The sequence below is a fragment of the Pristis pectinata genome, chromosome 1 (assembly GCF_009764475.1).
Source record: "Pristis pectinata isolate sPriPec2 chromosome 1, sPriPec2.1.pri, whole genome shotgun sequence".
NCBI lineage: Eukaryota > Metazoa > Chordata > Chondrichthyes > Rhinopristiformes > Pristidae > Pristis > Pristis pectinata.
The window spans coordinates 3,391,942-3,415,485 of NC_067405.1; the positions used below are offsets into that span (position 1 = coordinate 3,391,942).

The 23,544-nt window shown below is 51.2% G+C and overlaps 2 protein-coding genes across 9 annotated transcripts in view; one reads left to right on the plus strand and one right to left on the minus strand.

Moving 5' to 3' along the window:
- LOC127569540 (villin-1-like) overlaps nt 1–23,544 on the plus strand; it is a 473,442-nt gene that overhangs the window by 83,094 nt on the left and 366,804 nt on the right. Inside the window, exon 1 of one of the 4 annotated variants that reach the window (XM_052014313.1) lies at nt 17,041–17,081. The exons of the other annotated variants lie outside the window; for them this stretch is intronic. The gene's annotated coding sequence lies outside the window, so the exon portion shown is untranslated. Of the gene's footprint in view, nt 1–17,040; nt 17,082–23,544 lie in introns of those variants that run through there. 4 annotated transcript variants of the gene reach the window in all.
- spega (striated muscle enriched protein kinase a) overlaps nt 1–23,544 on the minus strand; it is a 192,415-nt gene that overhangs the window by 78,800 nt on the left and 90,071 nt on the right. For 3 of the 5 annotated variants that reach the window (XM_052013952.1, XM_052013934.1, XM_052013962.1), the window contains 6 exons: nt 13,511–13,771; nt 10,635–10,793; nt 8,195–8,384; nt 5,768–5,997; nt 4,533–4,652; nt 1,202–1,306 (listed from right to left, as the gene is read on the minus strand). In XM_052013952.1, coding sequence (XP_051869912.1) covers nt 1,202–1,306; nt 4,533–4,652; nt 5,768–5,997; nt 8,195–8,384; nt 10,635–10,793; nt 13,511–13,771 — 1,065 coding nt within the window. Of the gene's footprint in view, nt 1–1,201; nt 1,307–4,532; nt 4,653–5,767; nt 5,998–8,194; nt 8,385–10,634; nt 10,852–13,510; nt 13,772–23,544 lie in introns of those variants that run through there. The other 2 variants (XM_052013943.1, XM_052013973.1) reach the window with 2 other exon arrangements.

The following is a 23,544-nucleotide window of genomic DNA, read 5'->3' on the forward strand; positions in this document are numbered from 1 at the left end:
AGGATAAAATGTCAGCACAACTTTGTGGGCCGAAGGGCCTGTACTGTGCTGTAGTGTTCTATGTTCTATGTACAGAGGCAAGCCTTTTACACAGAGGGTGCTGGGTCTGTGTGCCAGGGGAGGGGATGGAAGTAGATCAAACAGCAACGGTTAAGAGACATTTAGACAGGCACGTGAACAGGCAGGGAGTGGCGGGGTGTGGATCACGTGCAGGTAGATGGGATTAGTTAGATTGGAATCATGGTTGGCACAGACATGGTGGGCCGAAGGGCCTGTACTGTGCTGTACTGTTCCGTGTTCCATGTCTTCTATATTCCAACGCCTCATCCGAATCCCAGGTCTTCAGGTGGGCTTTTTCGGCAGCGCCTTGGAGCGTTGGTCTGGGCTTCTGTGCTGACATTACTGGGTTAGAGTTTAAGCCCACAAATGTCTGACTCACGGAGAGCAAGCTTTAGATTTGCTTTGAATGTGCCAGGAATGAAGGTGGAAGAGAAAAGAATGAGAGTATGACTGTACTGAGAAATTAAGCTCCCAGGATACCAACATACGTAAAGGAGGCGATGAGTCAGCTCCAAACAATGCAAAATGCAGGCACTTCAATATCCAAACACACTGAGGGAAAGAGAAATCACCCACATCTCTGTGTCTAACCTATGTGGTCCCTGCCCTAAGAGTGTGTGATGGGATTTCACTCTGTGTCTGACCCTGGGAGTGTGTGATGGGACGGTGTAGAGGGAGCTTCACCCTGTGTCTGACCCCGGGAGTGTGTGATGGGACAGTGTAGAGGGAGCTTCACCCTGTGTCTGACCCTGGGAGTGTGTGATGGGACAGTGTAGAGGGAGCTTCACTCTGTGTCTGACCCCGGGAGTGTGTGATGGGACAGTGTAGAGGGAGCTTCACCCTGTGTCTGACCCTGGGAGTGTGTGATGGGACAGTGTAGAGGGAGCTTCACTCTGTGTCTGACCCCGGGAGTGTGTGATGGGACAACACTGAGGTTCCGAATGTTACCAAGCTGTGTAAAAGCTTCATCTCCTGACTTGTACATGAACAAATCTGCTTGGCAGGGTGACGAGCCACAATTTGTACCCAGTGTACAAGATGCGCGCCAGACTGAATGGAGGTGCAGCCCCATACAGTGTATCAGCCTCTCCCCCCTCATCCTGTCCAAGGTGGGGTCTCGGAGCGGATGTGCTGCCGTTACCTATTGAGGGGTCAAGTTTCTTCGGTTTGTTCCACTGAAGGGTGACAGTGCGACCGGTCAGTCCGACCACCACTGGCGGCCCGTTGGGAGGGTCAGGGACCACATCTGGGGAGAGGTCAGGGATGAGACTGGTGGCGCTTCAGAAATGATGCAGTCAGCTGTCCCCACCCCTCCCCCTCACTGCAGCCCGTCGCACCACACCGTTATCCCCTCCGCTCCCTTACCCCTGACCCCCACACCCCATTCCCACCCCTCCCATTCACCACAGCTCATTGCACCACACTATCCCCTCTGCTCCCTGACCCAACCCCCTCCCCACCCACACCACCCCCTGACCCCACCCCCTCCCCACCCACACCACCCCCTCACACCCCTCACCCCGACCACACCACCCAACCCATACCCACACCCCATCCTCTCACCCCCTCATCCCACCCACACACCACCCCCTTCCCCCCCACACCACCCCTGACCCCCTCACTCCACCTACCCCCTCACCCAACCCTCTCACCCCTTCACCCCACCCCTCCCACTCACCGCAGCCCGTCGCACCACACCATTATCCCCTCTGCTCCCTCACCCCCTCACCCCAACCCCTCCCCACCCACCCTACCCCCTGACCCCAACCCCTCCCCACCCACCTTACCCCCTGACCCCACCCCTCCCCACCCCCTGACCCCTGACATCCCATTCCCACCCCTCCCACTCACCGCAGCCCGTCGCACTAAATTATCCCTCCGCTCCCTCACCCCCTCACCCCACCCCCTCCCCACCCACCCCCCCATGACCCCAACCCCTCCCCACCCACCTTACCCCCTGACCCCACCCCTCCCCACCCCCTGACCCCTGACATCCCATTCCCACCCCTCCCACTCACCACAGCCCATCGCACTACATCATTATCCCCTCCGCTCCCTCACCCCCTCACCCCACCCCCTCCCCACCCAACCCACCCCATGACCCCAACCCCTCCCCACCCACCCTACCCCCTGACCCCACCCCTCCCCACCCACCCCCCCACTTTCTCACCCCCTCACCACACCCCACCCACCCACTCACCCCCCCATATCCCACCCCCACACCCTCACCCCATCACCCAACCCACCCCACTCCCACGCCTCCCAAACCCCACCCACACCAACCCCTGACCCCATCCACACCCCCTCACTCCCTCCACACCACCCACCCACACACCCCACCCCCACACCTCACCCTCACCCCACCCACACCACCCAACCCACCCCCACACCCCATTCCCACCCTTCCCACTCCCCGGAGCCAGATGGACTACATCACCACCTACCCATCCCTCAAGCATCCCACCCCCTCACCCCATCCCCTCATCCCACCCCCACCCACAGCACCCACCCCACTCCCACATCCCATCCCCACACCAGGTCACTACCCACCCCTCCCTCAACCACCCCACCCCTCTCCCACCCCAGCCCAACCTGCCCTACCTACCCCACCCTACCTACCAACCCCTCCACCACCTACCTCTCCCCACCCTCCCCCCACCACTCACTTCTATGTAAACCCTACAAACACCTCACTCAGTCCCAGCCTGTAACACACTCCTGTGGATCTATTATTCTCCATGTAAACCTCCCAAGTTTCTTGATTAGGTTCCAGCCTGCAGCTCACTTCCATTATTTTATATATAAACCCACCCCCTGAGTCCCTCAAATGAATTCCATGACGTAACTCACTTCCAGGTATCTATATATAAACCTTCCAAACCTCTTGATTAGATTCCATCCCGTTACTCACTCCTGAGGATCTGTTATTCTCTATATTAACAACCCCAACCTCTCAGTTAGAGACCACCCTGAACTCTCTGATTTGGTCGTCCCGTTGTGAATAACACCTTGTGCCTGCCTGGGCGACCTTTAAACTGGTGCCCAAGGGCAGGTATCAGGGCTGAGGCCATCCTTCCGCAAGGTTTGGGAACAGGGATATCCTCTTCTCTGAAGGCCGGAAGCTGTTACACTTTGTGAAGGTGTTGATGGCCCCTCACACCACCTCTTCTCCCAACACATTCCTCCGACACACACAGCCAGCGGACAGCAGTCACATTCCGATCCGGGGGAACCGGGGGGTCAGGTAGTAGATACGGGCTGGGATTCATTCTGATCATAAATTCAGCCAGCTGACCTCATCAGATAAAAATAAGGTGGCCTTGGACAGGTACACTTAGTTACGGTTACACATACAGAGTCCCGGTTACACACACAGTCAGTGTTACACAGTCAGTGTTACACAGTCCTCGTTACACACACAGTCCCTGTTACACACACACAGTCCCTGTCACATATACACACAGAGTCAGTGTTACACACACTGTCCCTGTAACAACCATACACAGTCCCTGTTACACACACAGTGTTACACACGCAATCCCTGTTACATACACACAGTCCCTGTCACACACACACACACACACACACACACACACACACACACACACACACACACACACTCAGTGTTACACACACTGTCCCTGTAACAACCATACACAGTCCCTGTTACACACACAGTTAGTGTTACACACACACAGTCCCTGTTACACAGTTACACACACAATCCCTGTCACATGTACACACACACACACACACACACACACACACAGAGTCAGTGTTACACGCACTGTCCCTGTAACAACCATACACAGTCCCTGTTACACACACAGTCAGTGTTACACACACACTCAGTGTTACACACACACCCAGAGTCAGTACTGGGACCCTTTCCTTCTGAGCTCTGTCTATTTGTACAGGAGCCCAACGTCCTAAGTAAGGGTGTTTGACCTGAAACATGAATTTTATTTCTCCTTCCTGAGCTGCAGCCTGACCTGCAGAGTTTTTCCAGCATTTTCTGTTTTTACTTTTGATCTCCAGCATCCGCAGATTTCAGATTTTCCCGCCTGATGTTCGTGCTGACTTTTCAAAGACACTGCACCTGCCGTGTTTGCTTTACTGTGCCCCTGGTCCCTCTGTTCCTCTCTCCTTTTCTAGCCATTATAACACCTTTATGTTCCTTCTGCTAACACACACCACCTCTCACTCATTGACGTTAACATTAATTTGCCAATCACAACCCACTCTTTATTGCCTGATCTTTCCCACTAACAACAACTCCTCCTGGTTCAGGGATGTCTGCACTGTCCATGACTGAACAATGATGGTGAACCCTGATCCCTGGCGTGCACCACTGCCTCCAGCCTCTGAACCTGCCACACTTATCCTTCTCACGGACAGGGGGGTTCTCATGCTGGGCGCTCCAGCTGACTACCTCAGCTCCACCGAGGGAGGTTCACAGTGTGGGATCTTACCAGACACGTAGATGTGGGCGTAACAAGTGGCCTTCCCCACCTTGTTTGCTATGACACTTTTGTAAACGCCCGCGTGTGAATGGTCTACGCAGCGAATGACCAGGCGATGGATGTCTTTATCTGTGTCGGAGAGAAGTCACGGTGAGAAAGCAGAAACCTTGGGAAACCCTGTCCTTACTGGAGGCAATAACTGGGGTAACGGTGGCCAGAACGGTGGGTCTGACATAAGTTTATAAATTACAGGAAGGATGTGGAGACTTTGGAGAGGGTACAGAAGAGGTTCACCAGGATGCTGCCTGGATTAGAGGGCATGAGATATAAGGAGAGGTTGGACAAACTTGGGTTGTTTTCTCTGGAGTGGCAGAGGCTGAGGGGAGACCTGATAGAGGTTTACAAGATTATGAGAGGCGTAGATAGACACCGGTATCTTTTTCCCAAGGTCAAAATGTCCAATACTAGACGGCCTGCATTTAAGGTGAGAGGCGGAAAGTTTAAAGGAGATGTGCAGGGTAAGTTTTTTTCACAGAGAGCGCAGTGGGTGCCTGGGCAGTGGTGAAACCAGATACGATAGTGGTGTTTCAGAGGCTTTTGAATAGACACGAATATGCAGTGAAAAGGTATAAAAGACTTTCGGGCAGGTATGTGGATAGGAAAGGTTTAGATTATGGGCCAAACACTGGTGAGTAGGACTAGCTTGGATGGGGCATCTTGGTCAGTAGAGACCCGTTGGGCTGAAGGGCCTGTTTCCATGCTGCACTGTTCTATGTTTTATGTTCTATGTTTACCTGCTCATGGTTGCCAAGGGAACATGGGATGGAGTGGGAGGCCACAGCCCTCATCCATCTTCAGAATTCCCCATCCCTGAGGCTCAGGGGTTGATGGTATTCGAGGAGATCAGTGGGTCTCGGGAATCCAGGACCATTGGGATCAGGCAGGAAAGTAGCCTCAAGGCCCAGAACCGTCTTGGAAGGGCCAAATGGCCTGATTCTCTTCGTTCCAAAGAGCCTCAGATTTCCAGGGGCCTCTATGGAAGTCCTGGAGCATTTCACGGACAAGTGGTTGTCCTGCAAGATGTTAGGGGACGGAGAAAGTGGCAACACCCTGGGGGTGCCACCAGGTTATGTCTGGGATACTCACCTATGCCGCTGATGGTGAGTGTTGGGTTGAGGACTGGCTGGGGGAAGGGTGCCGGGAGTGGTTGGCTTGGGGTGTGGTGGTTTGGCGGATCTACGTACACTGCGTCATCCTCCTGTCCTCTGTGCTCTGCAGCTTCTGGCCGTTGTGGTACCAGCTGATGGTGGGGTAGGGCAGCCCCATCACCTGGCACTCCAGCACCGCGTCCTTTCCCTCTGTCACATCCACGTTCTGGATGGACTTGATGAAGTCCGGCATGGTGAAGCGCTCCAGCTCGTTCTCCGGGATCTCCGGCTCCTCGGGAATGGACGGCATCTTCTCCAGCTTGGCCCTGTGCAGGGGGAGAGAGGGGGCAGGAGGTCGCAGGAGGTTGCTGGCGGACTCCGATGGTGAGGAAGGAGTGGGGAGGAACTCCCCAGATAACGCCACGGCAGCGCGCCATGTTCGCGGACCGCTTTCCCACCCCAGAACCCCCAATCCATCCCATTCCCACCTGGAAATCCGAAGGGGAGAGACGGGGTCTACCAGCTGCCAGAGAACCTGGATAAGGGGATCTACCTGGAGATCTGACACGGAGATCTTCTGTCCACACGGAGGCGTGGTGGTGACTGGGGTCACCCGAGAACCTGAATGAATAATCTACTGACCACCAGGGAACATGGGCAAGGATCCATTGACAATGGTGGGAACACAGCACACCATCAGCTGGTTGTCAGGGTCCTGGGCACAAAGATCTACCAGCCACCTTACAGGGCATCTGTCAGGAACATAAGCTGCTGCAGAGAGTGGTGGCCTCTGCCCAATACATCATGGGCACATCCCTCCCCACCATCGGGAGTATCTACAGAAGGTGCTGCCTCAGGAAGGCAACATCCGTCACCAAAGATCCCCACCATCTGGACCATGCCATCGTCTCACAACTACCATCAGGCAGGAGGTACAGAAGCCTGAAGTCCCACACCACCATGTTCAAGAACAGCTACCTTCCTTCAACCATTCCGTTCTTAAACCAACCGGCAAAACCCTATTCACGAGTTTAACAACACTGTGACCACTTTGCATTACAATGGATTTTTTTTGTTCTAATTGTGTTCTTTCTTGTATAATTTTGTATAATTTATGTTTAATTTATGTTTTTCTTGTGAATGTTGTGTCTCCAATGCTATGTTCCTGTGATGCTGCTGCAAGTAAGCTTTTCATTGCACCTGTGCACACACGGACTTGTGCATCTGACAATAAACTCGACTCTGACTTTGGCTTTGGTGGGTGATCTACCTGGACAGAGAATTATCCGATCAGAGGATCCACCCAGTCTGGGTCTCTGCATGGACAGGTGATCGACCTGGACAGATGATTACCTAGAGAGAGGATCTAGCTGGTCAGGGGATCTATCTTGATGGGAGATCTACCTGGTCAGTAGATCTACCTGGACAGGTGATCCAACTGGTCAGGAGAAGAATAATACTGGGGTCCTGGGACCACCTGGAAAATCAGGACACGGACGGCTTCCTGACCATCAGGGAACTTGGACAGGGGATCTACTAACCAACAGGGAAGCAGGCACAGGGGAATCTACTATCCATCAGGGATCTGTGGCATGGGGAATGAACTAGCCATCCAGGGATCTGGAGATGGTGATCTGCTGACCATCTGGGGATCTGGGCACAGAATTGTCTGAGCACCAGGGAACATGGGGAAAGGGGACCAAGTGTCCATCAAAGAATTGTGACAGAGGGGATCAGCAGACTACCAAAAGGTGGGGGATCTGGTGAGCGTCAGGAAACCAGGCATTGGGACCTATTGTCAGTCAGGGAAACCAGTCTCAGGGATCCACGGGCCACTGGAGAAGGTGGGCATGGGAGAATCAGGTAAGCAGGCGTATGGATCTCTTGAGCTGCCAATGTTAGACTGACCACAGGAACTCAGGCCGAACTGCAGTCATTGGGACCGAAACCCTGACTCTCAACGTGCTTCCTGCAAACCAAACATCCTCAGGACAGTTCCGGGGACCTGACACACGGGCAGTGCAAGCTAACACCCCCAGAGCACAACGGAGGGAGTGCAGCACAGTCGGAGGTGCTGTCTTATGGATCCTACAGATCTCTTACATCAGAATCGGCACAAACGTTCCCAGGACCACAGTCTTGAGGAAGACGTGAGGGCCACACTGTGGTCTCGGACTAATGTTCATCCAAGATCATGGGTAGATTATCTGCCACTCATTATCATCTACCTGGTCAGGTGATCTACCTGGGCAGTTTATTTACCTGGTCAAGTGGTCTACCTGGTCAGGTAATCTACTTGGACAGTTTATCTACCTGGTCAGGTGATCTACCTGGAGAGAGGATCTACCTGGTCAATGTAGCCACATCTTCCTGCTGTCTGTGGGATCTTACTGTGCCCAGGCTGGAGATTACATTCCCTCCTAGACTTCTATAGTACCTGGTTGGCTGTGATGTGGCGTGGGGTGACCTAAATTGGTGAAGGGCACTATATAAATTCAGACCTTTCCCAGTTGCCACGCTTACATTGGTGAGGAGATGACTGGCCGCTGCTCCTCGATGTACAGCTCCGCTGAGCAGAAGGCGTCCCCGTGAACGTTCTGGGCAATGGCGGAGTACTCCCCTTCATTCTCGGACACCGCGTGCATGATGAGAAGCGAGTGCAGCCCCTGATCCCTCACGATCCGCACCTCGTCCGTCTCCACCACCTTCTCTCCTGCCGGACAGGGAAAGGGGCGTGAGGTCACCACGTCATGGGTCAGCTCTGTCAATGATCATTCACCCCGTGAATGATTCCAACGTGGGATAACACCCTGCGACTCTCGGTGGACCCAGCAGTGTTGTGTTATTCATTCTTGGGGGTCTGGTGTCACAGGCAGGACCAATACGTATGGTCCACCCCTCGTCGTCTCTTGAACCCACCTGGGCCATTCTGTGAAGATAGTTAAACTTCTTCCCCTGGTCAGAACACACTAAAGGTCTCCTGGCCACAGCTCTGCAAAGCTTTCCCCAGTGTTGAGGCCAATATTCAACCCCTCAGTAACCTAATTCATGAACACATCTTGCTGGAGGGAACTCAGCAGGTCAGGCAGCATCTGTGGAGGGAAATGGACAGGCGACACTTTGGGCTGTGACCAGTCCAGATGAAGGGTCTCGGCCTGAAATGTCAACAGTCCATCTCCCTCCACAGATGCTGCCTGACCCGCTGAGTTCCCTCCAGCATCTTGTGTGTTGCTCCAGATTCCAGCATCTGCAGTCTCTTCATGAGGACATCCTGCTTGTTTGTGAGACTGTGTGCAAGAAGATTTGAGCAGAGGAGTAACGATGCCTCACCGTATATAGCACACTGGTGAGGCCACACCTGTAGTGCTGTCTATAGTTTGGATCGCTTGTCACAGAGAGAGCTCAGTACAGATTAGCCCGACCAGTTCCTAGAATGATGATTTTACCCTATGATCTAATCTCAGACAGCAATGAGGAGGCATACGGGACTGAGATAGATCAGCTGGTTGAGTGGTGTCACAACAACAACCTTGCACTCAACGTCAGCAAGACCAAGGAATTGATTGTGGACTTCAGCGGTCAGCGGTGGAAAGGGTGAGCAGCTTCAAGTTCCTGGGCATCAACATCTCAGAGGATCTATCCTGGGCCTAACACATTGATGCAATCATGAAGAAGGCACATCAGTTGCTCTACCTCGTTAGGAGTTTCAGGAGATTTGGTACGTCACCAAAAGCTCTTACAAATTTCTATAGATGTACAGTGGGGAGCATTCTGACTGGTTGCATCACCGCCTGGTATGGAGACTCCAATACAGAGGATTGCAAGAGGCTGCGGAGGGTTGTAGACTCAGCCAGCTCCATCACAGGCACAACCCTCCCCACCATCGAGGACATCTTCAAGAGGCGATGCCTCAAGAAGGTAGCATCCATCACTACGGACCCTCACCACCCGGGACATGCCCTCTTCTCGTTACTACCATCGGGGAGGAGGTACAGAAGGCTGAAGACCCCCACTCAACGATTCAGGAACAGCTTCTTCCCTTCCGCCATCAGGTTTCTGAACAGTCCATGAACCCGTGAACACTACCTTGTTATTTATTTTAGTAATTTTTAGTAATCTTATGTCTTTATTCTCTAGCTTTTAGAAGAAAGTGCATCTCATTGAAATGTGCAGGGCTTGGCAGACCAGACACGGGGAAGATGTTTCCTCTGAATGAACAATCTGGAATCAGGGGTCACAGTCTCAGAGTAAGGGGAAGGATGGTTGGGACCAAGCTGAGGAGAAATTCCTTCTCTGAGAGGGTGGTGAACCTTTGGAGTTCTCTACCCCAGAGGCTCTGGAGGCTCTGTCACTGAGTTTATTTAAACTGGCGGCAGATGGCTTCTCTAAACCTACAGAATACTGAAAGGCCCAGATGGGGTGGACACGGAGAGGATGTTTCCATCAGTAGGAGCGTCTAGAAGCCCCGGAATAAAGGGACGTCCCTTTAGAACTGGGATGAGGAGGAATTTCTTCAGCCAGAGGGCGGTGAATCTGTGGAATTCGTTGCCACTGAGGGCTGTGGAGACCAAGTCATTGGGTGTATTTAAGGCAGAGGTTCTATCAATTGGTAAGGGGGTTAAGGGTTACGGAGAGAAGGTGGGAGAACAGGGTTGAAAAAATTCAGCCATGATTGAATGGTGGAGGAGACTCGATGGGCTGAATGGCCTAATTCTGCTCCTATATCTCATGGTCATGATAGATTAAGGGATATGGGGATAGAGCAGGAAGGTGGCACTGAGGTAGATCAGCCATGATCTTGTTGAATGGTGCAGCAGGTTCGAGGGGCCGAATAGCCTCCTCCTGCTCCTACTTCTGCTGGCTGTGAAGCGCTCTGGGACGTCCTGAGGCTGTGGATGTGTGCACCTCGTGTGTTTCAGACCTGAACCGCAGAACGTCTCCACGCGCTCGGAGGGCGGATTACCGAAATGCATCCAGGTGACGGTGGGGGCAGGGGTCCCGCTCACTTTCACGTCGAGGTGGGCGGTCCTGCCCTCAATCACGAAGATGTCTTCCAGCTTCCTGGTGAAGAGAGGAGGGACGGAGGGCAGCACTGTCAGCTGGGCACTGCACGTCTTCTCATCTGGGGGAACAGCCACGGGAATCCCAGTCAGTGAACTCAGCCCGGACACCCCATCTGTCTGCTGGGACCAAGATCCACAGCGTCAGACAGCACGGAAACAGGCCCTTCGGCCCAACTCGTCTATGCCGACCAAGTTGTCTACTTGAGCTGGTCCCATTTGCCCATAATTAGCCCATATCCCTCTAAACCCTTCCTATCCATGTGCCTGTCCAAATGTCTTTCAAACATTGTAGTTGTACCCACCTCAACCACTTCCTCTGGCAGCTCGTTCCATATACTCACCTCCCTCTGTGTGAAGGAGTTGCCCCTCAGGTCCCTTTGAATCTTTCACTCTCACCTTAAACCAATGCTGTGTTTTAGACTCCCCTACCCTGGGGAAAGAGACTATGCCTCTCATGGTTTTATAAACCTCCATAAGGTCACCCCTCAGCCTCCTTTGCTCCAGGGAAGACAGGGGTCCATGTCCATAGATCCCTCAAGGTTGCCACGCAGGTCGATAAGAAGGCATATGGAGTGTTGGCCTTCATTAGTCGGGGTATTGAGTTCAAGAGCCGCGAGGTAATGTTGCAGCTCTATAGAACTCTGGTCAGACCACACTTGGAGTATTGTGTTCAGTTCTGGTCGCCTCATTATAGGAAGGATGTGGAAGCTTTAGGGAGGTGCAGAGGAGATTTACCAGGATGTTGCCTGGATTGGAGAGCATGTCTTATGAGGATAGGTTGAGCGAGCTAGGGCTTTTCTCTTTGGAGAGAAGGAGGATGAGAGGGGACTTGATAGAGGTGCACAAGATGATAAGAGGCATAGATCGAGTGGACAGTCAGAGACTTTTTCCCAGGGAGACAATGGCTAACACAAGGGGACATAATTTTAAGGTGATTAGAGGAAGGTATAAGGGGGATGTCAGGGGTAAGTTTTTTATACAGAGAGTGGTGGGTGCGTGGAACACACTGCCGGCAGAGGTTGTGGGGGCAGATACATTAGGGGCATTTAAGAGACTCTTAGATAGACACATGAATGATAGAAAAGTAGGGGGCTACGTGGGAGGGAAGAGTTAGATAGATCTTAGAGCAGGATAAAATGTCGGCACAACATTGTGGGCCGAAGGGCCTGTATTGTGCTGTAGTGTTGTATGTTCTATGTTCTAAAACAGTCCCAGCCTGTCCAGTCTCTCCTTATAACTCAAGCCCTCCAGTCCTGGTAAAATCCTCGTGAACCTGGAGACACACGAGATGGAAGATGCTGGAATCAGAAGCAACAATCTGCTGGAGGAACTCAGCGGGTCGAGCAGCGTCTGTGCAGGGCAGGGGAGGAATTGTCAACGTTTCGGATTCTGATGCAGGACTTCGACCCGAAACGTCGACATTTCCTTCCCTCCCACAGATGCTGCTCGACCCGCTGAGTTCCTCCAGCAGTTTGTTGCATCCTCGTGAATCTTTCCTGCACCCTTTCCAGCTGAATGACGTCCTTCATCGCTGGGCGATCAGAACTCCGCACAATATTCCATCTTTGGGAACTGATCCCTGGTGAAATGATCCAACTGGGTCATACATCCAGGAGCAGGGGAAGAGGGAAAGAGAACCTCAGAGTGACACAGGAGAGCATTCAGCCCATCTACAGCACAGGAACTAGCCCTTCGCCCAACTTTGTGAGTGGTGTGTGCAGTTCTGGTTGCTGTACTGCAGGAAGGGCATCATTAAACTGGAGAGGGTGAAGAAAAGATTCACGAGGATGTTACCGGGACTGGAGGGCTTGAGTTACAAGGAGAGGCTGGAGAGGCTGGGACTGTTTTCCCTGGAGCAAAGGAGGCTGAAGGGTAAAGTGATTTGGGCTTAATGCAGGAAATAGGATGAGCATAGATAGGTATGGATAAGATGGGCCGAAGGGCCTGTTTCTGTGCTGTACAATTCTAGAATCTATGATTCTATGTGGTTTCACTGTTTTACAGACCAGTTACAATGTCTGCAATTAACAGTAAATGGTGCGAGGGAAATGGAACTGAAGCCAGTAAGTCATCAGTATTCCAGAGTGAGAACATTGTCATGGAGTCACACAGCATGGAAACAAGCCCTTTGGCCCACTGGCCCATGCTGACCAACACTTCCATCTAAGCGAGTCCCATTTTCCCAAGTTTGGCCCATATCCCTCTAAACCTTTCCTATCCATGGACCTGTCCAAGTGTCTTTTCAGTGTTGTCACTGTACCTGCCTCAACCACTCAGTTCATTCTATACACCCACTAGGTGAAAGAGTTGCCCCTCAGGTTCCTATTAATCTCTCCCCTCTCACCTTAAACTTGTGCCCTCTAGTTCTTGATTCCCCAACCCTGGGAAAAAGGCTGTGCATTCACCCTATTGATGCCCCTCATGATTTTATATCTCCCTATAAGGTCACCCCTCATTGTCCTACGCTCCAGCGAAAAAAGCCCCAACCTGCTCGACCTCTCTCTCGAATCCCGGCAACATCCTCATAAATCTCCTCTGCACTCTTTCCAGTTTAATGGCATCTTTCCTACAGCAGGGTGACCGAAACTGAACACAATATTCCAAATGCGACCTACCAATGTTTTGTACAACTGCAACATAACATCCCAACGTCTACACTCGGTGCCCTGACTGATGAAGGCCAGCGGGCCAAATGCCTTCTTCGCCACCCTGTCCTTTGGGACGTGAAGGGACTCCTCGCTGCTGATGTACCGGGGCTTGCTGGTGTTCTGCTCACCTGTCACTGTGCTGAGCTTGCAGGTGTACACCCCTGTGTCGTCCTCGTGCACCGACTTGAGAAGCAGCTTGCACTTCTTGCCGTCGAAGTGCATCTTGCAGTTGAGGAGGGCTGGCTGGACCAGCTTCCCGTTGGTCAGCCAGTCGACGTCGATGTCGGGGGGACCGCGCACCTCGCACTCGAAGAAGGCTGACTCGCCAGCGTTCACCGTGATGTCCCGAGCGGGGGCCACGATCGCCAGCACCTGCACGTCACGCTGGCCTGCAACGCAATGGCAACAAACACGTACAGATCGTTCCATATCGTATTAGAACACAGGGGATCCAGGGCAAGCCAGCCAATGGGATACAAAGACAGCTCGACGGTGCTTAGAACAGAGAACAGTCCAGCACGGGACAGGCCATTCGCCCCACCATATTGTACTGATCTTGATGCCAATTTATACTAAATGTCCTCCTCCTGTCCCTCCATTCCCTTCATACTCATGTGTCTATCTGAAAGCCTCTTAAGCTCCACCAAACTGCCAGCTTCCACTACTACCCCTGGTGACCCATTCCAGGCGCATACCACTCTCTGCATAAAAAACTCACCCCTCACATCGCCTTAAATTTCCACCCTCTCTAACCTTAAAAACATGTCCTCTGGTGTTTGACATTTCTACATTGGGGAACAAATTCTGACTGTCTATCTACGCCTCTCATAATTTGAAAAAATTCCATCAGGTCTCCCCCCAGCCTCCAACGCTCGAGGGAGAACAACCCAAGTTTGTCCAACCTCTCCTTATAGCTCAAACCCTCTAATCGAGGCAGCATCCTGGTGAACCTCCTCTGCACCCTCTCCACATCCTTCCTGTAATGGGGCGACCAGAACTGCACACAACACTCCAACTGCAGTCTGACTAAAGTTTTACACAGCTGCAGCATGACTTCCTTACTCTTGTACTCAGCACCCCTACCAATGAAGGCAAGCACTCCATATGCCTTCTTTACCACCTTACCCACTGCAGCCACTTTCAGTAGGAGACAGAGGGTGGTAGTGGAGGGTTGTTTATCAGACTGGAGGCCTGCGACCAGTGGTGTGCCGCAGTGGTCGGTGCTGAGTCCACCGTTGTTTGTCATTTGTATTGACGATTTGGATGGGAGTGTCGGTGGCATGGTTAGTAAGTTTGCGGATGAGACTAACCTCGGTGGTATAGTGGATGGTGAAGAGGGTTGTCTCAGATTACAATGGGATCAAGATCGACTGGGAAAGTGGCCGAGGGATGCCAGATGAAATTTAATTCAGGTAAATGCGAGGAGTTGCATTTTGGTAAGACAAACCAAACCCCCCCCAGATTCTACCACTCACCTGCAAACTAGGGGCCAATTAACCTGCCAACCTTCACGTCTTTGGGATGTGGGAGGAAACCAGAGAACCTGGAGGGAACCCATGCAGTCACAGGGAGAACGTGCAAACTCCACACAGACAGCCCCGGAGGTCAGGATTGAACCTGGGTCACTGGTGCTGTGAGGTAGTTGGCACTACCTGTGCCACTGTCAATATATCCTCCAGGGTCACAGCTAGGCAGGAGCAGGGACTCCACCGTGGTCATCCTTCAAGCTCCTCAAGGGCAAATCTGACAGGATTTCCCAAGCGTAGCCTGGAGAAGAAGCGATTGGCAGTGCCCCATCCATCCAGTACTCTGGGAGCTCCTCCGTCACCACCAACCGTGGCCCTCGCAAACCAGTTACACCAGGCACTGGGGTGCGAGCATGGTTGGGGGTGGTTCACACTGTCCAAAGCCCATCTCTAGGGAGAATCCAACACCTCCCCCCACCACTAAGCTATGTGGCCCATCGAGATCAACATTCTTACAGAGGGATCCAGATTCTGGTACCTGTCCCTTTCTGCGGGTTGTCCATGGGACATCACACTCAGGCGAGACTCTCTGCCCTGGTTATAGAGTCATAGACTCATACAGCATGAAAACAGCTGGTCCACGCCGACCAAGATGCCCCATCCAAGCTTGTCCCATTTGCCAGCATTTGGCCCATAACCTTCTAAACCTTTCCTATCCACAACTGCCTTTTAAAAGTTGTTATTGTACCTGTCTCAACCACTTCCTCCAGCAGTTCGTTCCACAGTTGCCTGACGTTCAGGTGGGTTTTGGGCCGATTTTACTCCGTCACATTTTGGGGTGGAGTCAGGGATTGGCGGAGTACGTCCAATCTCCCCGCCTCACTAACACACACCATGTCACCCACCGTCCATCACCACCCACTGCTCAGGGGCAAGGCAATGAGGGGCAAGGAGCTGAGGAGAATGAGGGGTGACTTTATTCAAACACATGAGATCCTAAGGGGGCTTCACAGGGGAGATGTTGGGTTGTTTCCACCAGTGGGAGAGTCATGAATAATGGGACATAGTCACAAGATGGGGGGGGAGGCGGTCATCTAAAACTGAGGTGCATAGAAATTCCTTCTCTTAGAAGGTGATGAGTCTCTGGAATTCTCTGCCCCCTGAGGATGGTGCAGGCTGGATCATTGAACATGTTTTAGGTGGAGATAGATAAATATTTAAAAGATTGAGGAATTGTGAGTGATGGGGAACTGGCACAGAAGAGGAGTTGAGGCCAGCCACGATCATATTGAATGGTGGGGCAGGTTGGATGGTTGTAGTCACAGCCAGCTCCATCACTGGCACAACGCTCCCTGCCATCAAGGACATCTTCAAGAGGCGGTGCCTCAAGAAGGTGGCATCGTCATTAAGGACCCTCACCATCCAGGACATGCCCTCTTCTCGTTACTACCATCAGGGAGGAGGTACAGGAGCCTGAAGACCCACACTCAATGATACAGGAACAGCTTCTTCCCCTCCGCCATCAGATTTCTGAACGGTCCATGAACCCACAAACACTACCTCGTTGTTCCTCTTTTGCACTATTTATTTACTTTTGAAACTTATAGTAATTCTTGTGTCTTACACTGTACTGCTGCTGCAAAACAACACATTTCACAACATATGTCAGTGATAATAAACCTGATTCTGACTGTGAAGTGGCTGACTGCTGCTCCTATTGCCTTGTGATCTTATGGAACATATGAGTTAGCAGCAGGAGAAGGCCATTCAGCCCATCAAGCCCATCCCACCATTTAACACAACCAAGCCTGACTTGAGTGTAACCTCATCTCTGCACTCCTGTGCATAACATTGGTAAATTGGTTCATCATTGTTACATGTACTGAGGTACAGTGAAAAACTTTACTACCTCAATGCACTGTGTAATGAATTGATCTGTATGAACGGTATGCAAGACAAGTTTTTCACTGTACCTCAGTACAAGTGACAATAATATACCAATACCAATACCATTACCATTTCATTACAACAGTGCATTGAGATAGCACAAGGGAAAACAATAACAGAATGCAGAATAAAGTGTCACAGCTACAGAGAAAGTGCAGTGCAGGCAGACAATAAGGTGCAAGGCCATAACAAGGTAGATTGTGAGGTCAAGAGTCCAGCTTATCGTACTAGGGGCCTGTTCAATAGTCTTATAACAGCGGGATAGAAGCTGTCCTTGAGCCTGGTGGTATGTGCTTTCTGGCTTTTGTATCCTGTCCAATGGGAGGGGGGAGAAGAGAGAATGTTGGGGGTGGGTGGGGTCTTTGATTGTGTTGGCTGCTTTACCGAGGTAGCGAGAAGTGTAGACAGAGTCCATTGAGGGGAGGCTGGTTTCCGTGATGTGCTGAGCTGTGTCCACAACTCTCTGCAGTTTCTTGCAGTCTCCTTTTACCCTCTTTCTTATCAAGAATCTCTTTCTCTACCTCAAAAATACTCAAGACTCTGCTCCCACTGCCCTTAGAGGAAGTGTTCCAAAGACTCACTCCATCAGAGAGAAATCTCACCTCAACTCTGTCTTAGAGCTCAACTTCTGCCTTTATTTTTGAGCAGTGATCCACGTTCTAGATTCCCTCAGAAGAGGAAACATCTTCTCCACATCCATCCTCCTGAGATCCCTTGAGACGGAGAAGGGGAGGGGAAGGGGGGGTGAATGGAGGGAGGGCAGTGAAGGATGGACCATCAGAAAGATGATTTTTGAATCAATTGATGGAAACTAAAAACAGACGAGTCGTGTCTTGGGACAGACTCTCCTGCATTATTGGAATGAGTAATAGAGTCATACAGCACAGAATGGGGGCCTTTGACCTACCTCATCCATACCGACCCTGATGCCTATAAATTCTATAAATTCGTCGGTGACGATGAGGAGGCCTACAGGAGTGAGATAGATCGGCTGGTTGAGTGGTGTCGCAACAACAACCTCACACTCAACGCCAGCAAGACCAAGGAACTGATTGTGGACTTCAGGAAGGGGAAGTCAGAAGGACACACACCAGCCCTCATTGAGGGGTCAGCGCTGGAAAGGGTGAGTAGATTCAAGTTCCTGGGTGTCAACATCTCAGAGGATCTCTCCTGGGCCCAACACATTGATGCAATCACGAAGAAGGCACGCCAGTGGCTCTGCTTTGTTAGGAGCTTGAGGAGATTTGGTACGTCACCAAAGACTCTTGCAAATTTCTAGAGATGTACGGTGGAGAGCATTCTGGTTGCATCACAGCCTGGTATGGAGGCTCCAATGCACAGGATCAAAAGAGGCTGCAGAGGGTTGTAGACTCAGCCAGCTCCATCACGGGCACAACCCTCCCCACCATCGAGGACATCTTCAAGAGGCGGTGCCTCAAGAAAGTGGCATCCATCACTAAGGACCCTCAACATCCGGGACATGCCCTCTTCTCGTTACTACCATCGGGGAGGAGGTACAGGAGCCTGAAGACCCACACTCAATGATTCAGGAACAGCTTCTTCCCCTCCGCCATCAGATTTCTGAACGGTCCATGAACCCATGAACACTACCTCGTTATTCCTCTTTTACACTATTTATTTATTTTTGTAATTTATGGATTTTATGCCTCACACTGTACTGCTGCCGCAAAACAACACATTTCACAACATATGTCAGTGATAATAAACCTGATTCTGACTCTGCCTGTCTACACCAGTCCCATTTGCTCGCATTAGGCCCATATCTCTCTACACCTTTCCTGCCCATGAACCTGTCCAAACGCCCTTTGGACACTGTAATCGTACCCTCCTTCACCTGCTCCTCTGATAACTTGTTTCAGATATTCACCACTCTCTGTAAAACTTGCCCCTCAGATCTCCTTAAAGTTTCTCCCCTCTCACCATAAACCTATGTCCTCCAGTTCTATCTACCTGCCCTGGGAAGAAGACTGACTATCTCTCCGATCCATGACTCTCATAAGTTTGCAGACCTCCATAAGGTCACCCCTCAGTCTCCTCTGTCCCAGTGAGAACAAACCCAGCCTATCCTGATGTGACTACGGCCCTCCATTCTAGGTAACGTCCCGGTGAATCTCTTCCACTACCAGTGATTACACACTGCTCGTCATCAATGATAGGTGGTGAACTGAGAGCAATGTGCACCTTGCCTTGTCTCCCTGCACTCTACAGCAGAGATACCCAATCACCGAGGTCTTCCTGTTGCTTCCATTGAAACTAGGAGACTGAGGGAGGGAGGGAAGGAGGGAGCACCCTCAGGTTTTATTCCTGTCACACAGGTCATAGAGAGATGGAGTATACAGCAGAGTCATACAGCATGGACACAGGCCCTTCGGCCCAACTCATCCATGCTGACCAAAGTGCCCATCCAAGCTAGTCCTACTTGCCCGTGTTTGGCCCATATCCCTCTAAACCTTTCCCATCCATGTACCTGTCCAAGTGTCTTTTCAATGTTGTTACTGTACCTGCCTCAACCACTTCCTCTGGCAGCTCGTTCCACACACGGACCACCCTCTGGGTGAAGAAGGTGCCCCTCAGGTCCCTTTTAAATCTTTCCCCTCTCACCTTAAACTTGTGCCCTCAAGTTCTTGGTTCCCCAACCCTGGGAAACGGACTGAGTGCATTCACCCCTCATGATTTTATAAGATCACCCCTCAGTCTCCTACACTCCAAGAAATAAGTTCCTAGCCTGCCCAACCTCTCCCTATATCTCAGGTGCTTGAGTCCTGGCAACATTCTCACAAATCAGATATAAGAAATAACACCATGGCTCTTTAAATATATTTTATTGTATTTTTTAAAACTAAGAATTGTGTGTTCCTATTCTTCCAAATTGTCACAGTATCTCGACAGACAAGGTTCAGTACAGCAACAAAGCTATGGACAAGGCTGGGACTCGCCATCCTCGACACCACCATACCTCCTGGAGAAAAACAGCTTCCTAAAGGAAGTTCACACAGTTCAGTCTCAGCCAAGGTCCCTGCAGGAAGGCAGCAATCCGACCTGCGACTTGGACCTTAGACTTTGGTTACAGGTCCTTAAAACCGAGTGAGATTGTGGACAGCGGACACCATCACTGACCTCCGGCCCAACGCAGGAACACGGTCAGTAACGGGGAGCAGCAATACCACAAGAAATAACAGATATACGTATTCATGGAGTGACACCTCTGAATGACTTTACTGAGGCAGTGACGTCTCTGGAAGTGACGTAGGATGCTGCCTGGCAGGAGATTGCACCTTGACAGAGATTGTACACTGCCAAGTTTAGATGTGTTTGAGAGAAAGCAATAAAAAATAGAAAGATTAACTGTGTGATTCATTGCAGTGAGTGCTATTTCCATGGAGCGCTGCATTCCAGAGGGAGGCCATTCAATCCATTGAACTGGTGCTGGGTTTGTGAAGGAACTCTCCAATTGGTCCCACTCCCTTGCTCTTTCCCCACAGCACTGAAAATGTTTCCTCAACCAGTGTTTGTTCGGTTCCCTTTGGAAAACTCCCCCTGAACTAACTGGCAAAACCCTAATCACCACGACAGTTTAGTAACACTGTGATCACTCTGATCACTTTGTGCTAAAATGGACTTTTTTTTGTTCTTATTGTGTTTCTCTTGTAAAAATTGTGTATAATTTTTGTTTAATTTATGTTTTTCTTGTGAATGCTGCTTATCTGATGCTCTGTGCCTGTGATGCTGCTGCAACTAAGTATTCCACTGCACCTGTGCACACACGGACTTGTGCAGATGACAATAAACTTCACTTTGACTTTGAAATTGGTTCCATCACTCATTCAGGCAGAATGTGCCAAACCTCAGCAACTCAATCCATGTTCTCTGCCCACTGATCCTCCACCCACTGGAAACAGTTACTCCCGATTCACCCTGAAGCCCTCATGTTTTTGAATGTCCTGATTACCCCAGACATTCTCTCTTCTCCCCCCTCCCTACTGGGCAGAAGATACAAAAGCTTGAAAGCATGTACCACCAGGCTCAAGGACAGCTTCTATCCCGCCGTTATAAGACGATTGAACGGTCCTCTAGTACGATAAGATGGACTCTTGACCTCACAATCTACCTTGTTATGGCCTTGCACCTTATTGTCTGCCTGCACTGCACTTTCTCTGTAGCTGTGACACTTTATTCTGCATTTTGTTACTGTTTTCCCTTGTACTACCTCAATGCACTGTGTAATGAAATGATCTGTATGACTGGTATGCAAAACAAGTTTTTCACTGTACCTCAGTACAAGTGACAATAATAAACCAATTTACCAATTTAAATCTCCCTCAACCTTTCTTGCTCAGCGACACCTTCTCCACTCTCTCTACAGAACTGAATCCCTTATCCTTGGGACAGTTCTATTCACTTTCTCAAAGGCCTTGATGTCTCTCTTAAAGTGTGCAGTTCTGACTTTAGGAAGGATGTCAAGGTCTTGGAACTGGCCAATAATCCCTATGTCATATAGTTACACTGCATGGAAACAGGACCTTTGACCCATCAAGTCCATGCCAACCAATAAGCACCCATTTACCCTAATCCCATTTTATTCCCCCCACATTCCCATCAACTCCCCCCAGATTCTACCCCTCACCCACACACTGGGGACAATTTACAGCGGCCAATTAACCCACCAACCTTGCACATCGTTGGGACGTGGGAGGCAACCAGAGCACCCGGGAGAAACGCGAATCCCAGCACCGGAGGTCAGGATCGAACCCGGGTCTCTGGAGCTGTAAGGCAGCAGCTCTGCCCGCTGCGCCACCATGCTGCCCTCAACATAAGCTCCAGGGTCACGGCTAACCGAGAGTTGGAACCCCACCAGACAGTGCCTGAGGTCAGGATTGAACCCGGGTCGCTGGCGCTGTGAGACAGCTGCTCTACCAGTTGTTCCAGCCTATAAACATTTACTTTGCTGTTTCTAGAGGGTCTGCTGACCTCTGTGGCTTGACCCTGGGTTAGCAGTGAATGTGCTGTCCTCAAGCAAGATCCTTTTACCGTTTGCCCCACCTCCAACCCAAGCTCCACCTCCCTCAGTAGTTAGAAGTTCTGAATACCTTCCCTTTACCCTCTGAGACTCCTCACAGAGGGGAGTCCTCGACACCAATGTCGACTGGACCACAGGTTAGGGGCTGGGATTATTTTAATAATGGCTGGGAATAAAGGTCAGAAGAGTCACTTCAGTTGGCAGGAATATCACTGCGAGAGCCCATTCCCTTGAAGGCTTCTGAGCATTTCCCATGCTCAGTGTAATCATTTTATTCCCATGGAATTTCTATCTGATTCTTGGGTTCAACTCTTGAATGTGGGAGGTGAATATTTGAGCTGAGCCCATTCCAAAAATAAATTGAAACCTGGTGCTGGGGAGTCTGATGTTTGCAGGGAAGATGCGAGGCAGCTCATTTTCAGGGAAGATTCTATAGAAATAGGTCACTGACTAATCCCGCCAGGAATTCAGGAGAACCCAGGGGTTTGAAGGTGGGGCAGGGGATGGGGACAGAGGGGGATCTAAGGAGAAGCTGGATAATCACAAGAGGGAGGAAGGATGGTGTAGGGGAGAGATGGAGGCCAGTGTGGAGCAGAAACGTCAGCGCAGAGTAGCTCAAGTGCTGTCTTGTCGTGTACAACTTGTTTTCAGCTGTACAGGACATTGGTGAGTCCGCACTTGTATTGTGTTCAGTTCTGATCCACTGCAAAAGCCGGGACCTCCCGGTGGCCAGCCACTTCAATTCCACATCCCACTCCCACAGTGACATGTCCATCCACGGCCTCCTCCACTGCCACGTTGAGGCCAGATACAGGTTGGAGGAATAACACCTCATATTCCGCCTTGGTAGCCTCCAACCTGACGGCCTCAACATCGATTTCTCCAACTTCCTGTAACCCCTCCCCTCTTTCCCTCCCTCCTCCCCCCCCCCCACTGTTTTCCCTCATTCCTGTGGCCCCCTCACCCCTTCTTTTCCCCGCCCTCGTGACCTGCCCATCTATTCCCCAACTCCTTCCCTTTATTCCACGGTCCACTGCCCTCTCCTACCAGATTCCTCCTCCTTCAGCCCTTTGCCTCTTCTACCTGTCACCACTCAGCTTCTTACATCTCCCCCCTTTCATCCCCCCTCCCCCATCAGGCACGGTAGTTAGCGTAACGTTATCACAGCGCCAGCGACCCGGGTTCAATTCCAGGAGTTTGTACATTCTCCCCGTGTCTGCGTGGGTTTCCTCCGGGTGCTCCGGTTTCCTCCCACATTCCAAAGACGTACGGGTTAGGAAGTTGTGGGGATGCTAATAATGATATCTTATTTTATTTTACCTACCTACCCACTCTCACCTGGACTCACCTGTCACCTGCCAGCCTGCACTCCTCCCCCTCCCCCCACCTTCTTATTCTGGCTTCTGCCCTCTTCCTTTCCAGTCCTGATGAAGGATCTCAACACAAAACGTCAACTGCTTATTTCCCTCCATAGATGTTGCCTGACCTGCTGAGTTCCTCCAGCATTTTGTGTGTGTTGCTTCAGTTTTGGTCACCCCGTTATAGGAAGGATACCATTAAGCTGGAAGGAGTGCAGAGGAGATTTATGAGAATGTTGCCAAGACTAGAGGGCCTGAATTATAGGGAGAGGTTGGGCGGGCTAGGACTTTGTTCCTTGGAGCGTAGGCAATTGAGAGGTGACCTTATAGAGGTGTATAAAATCATCAGGGGT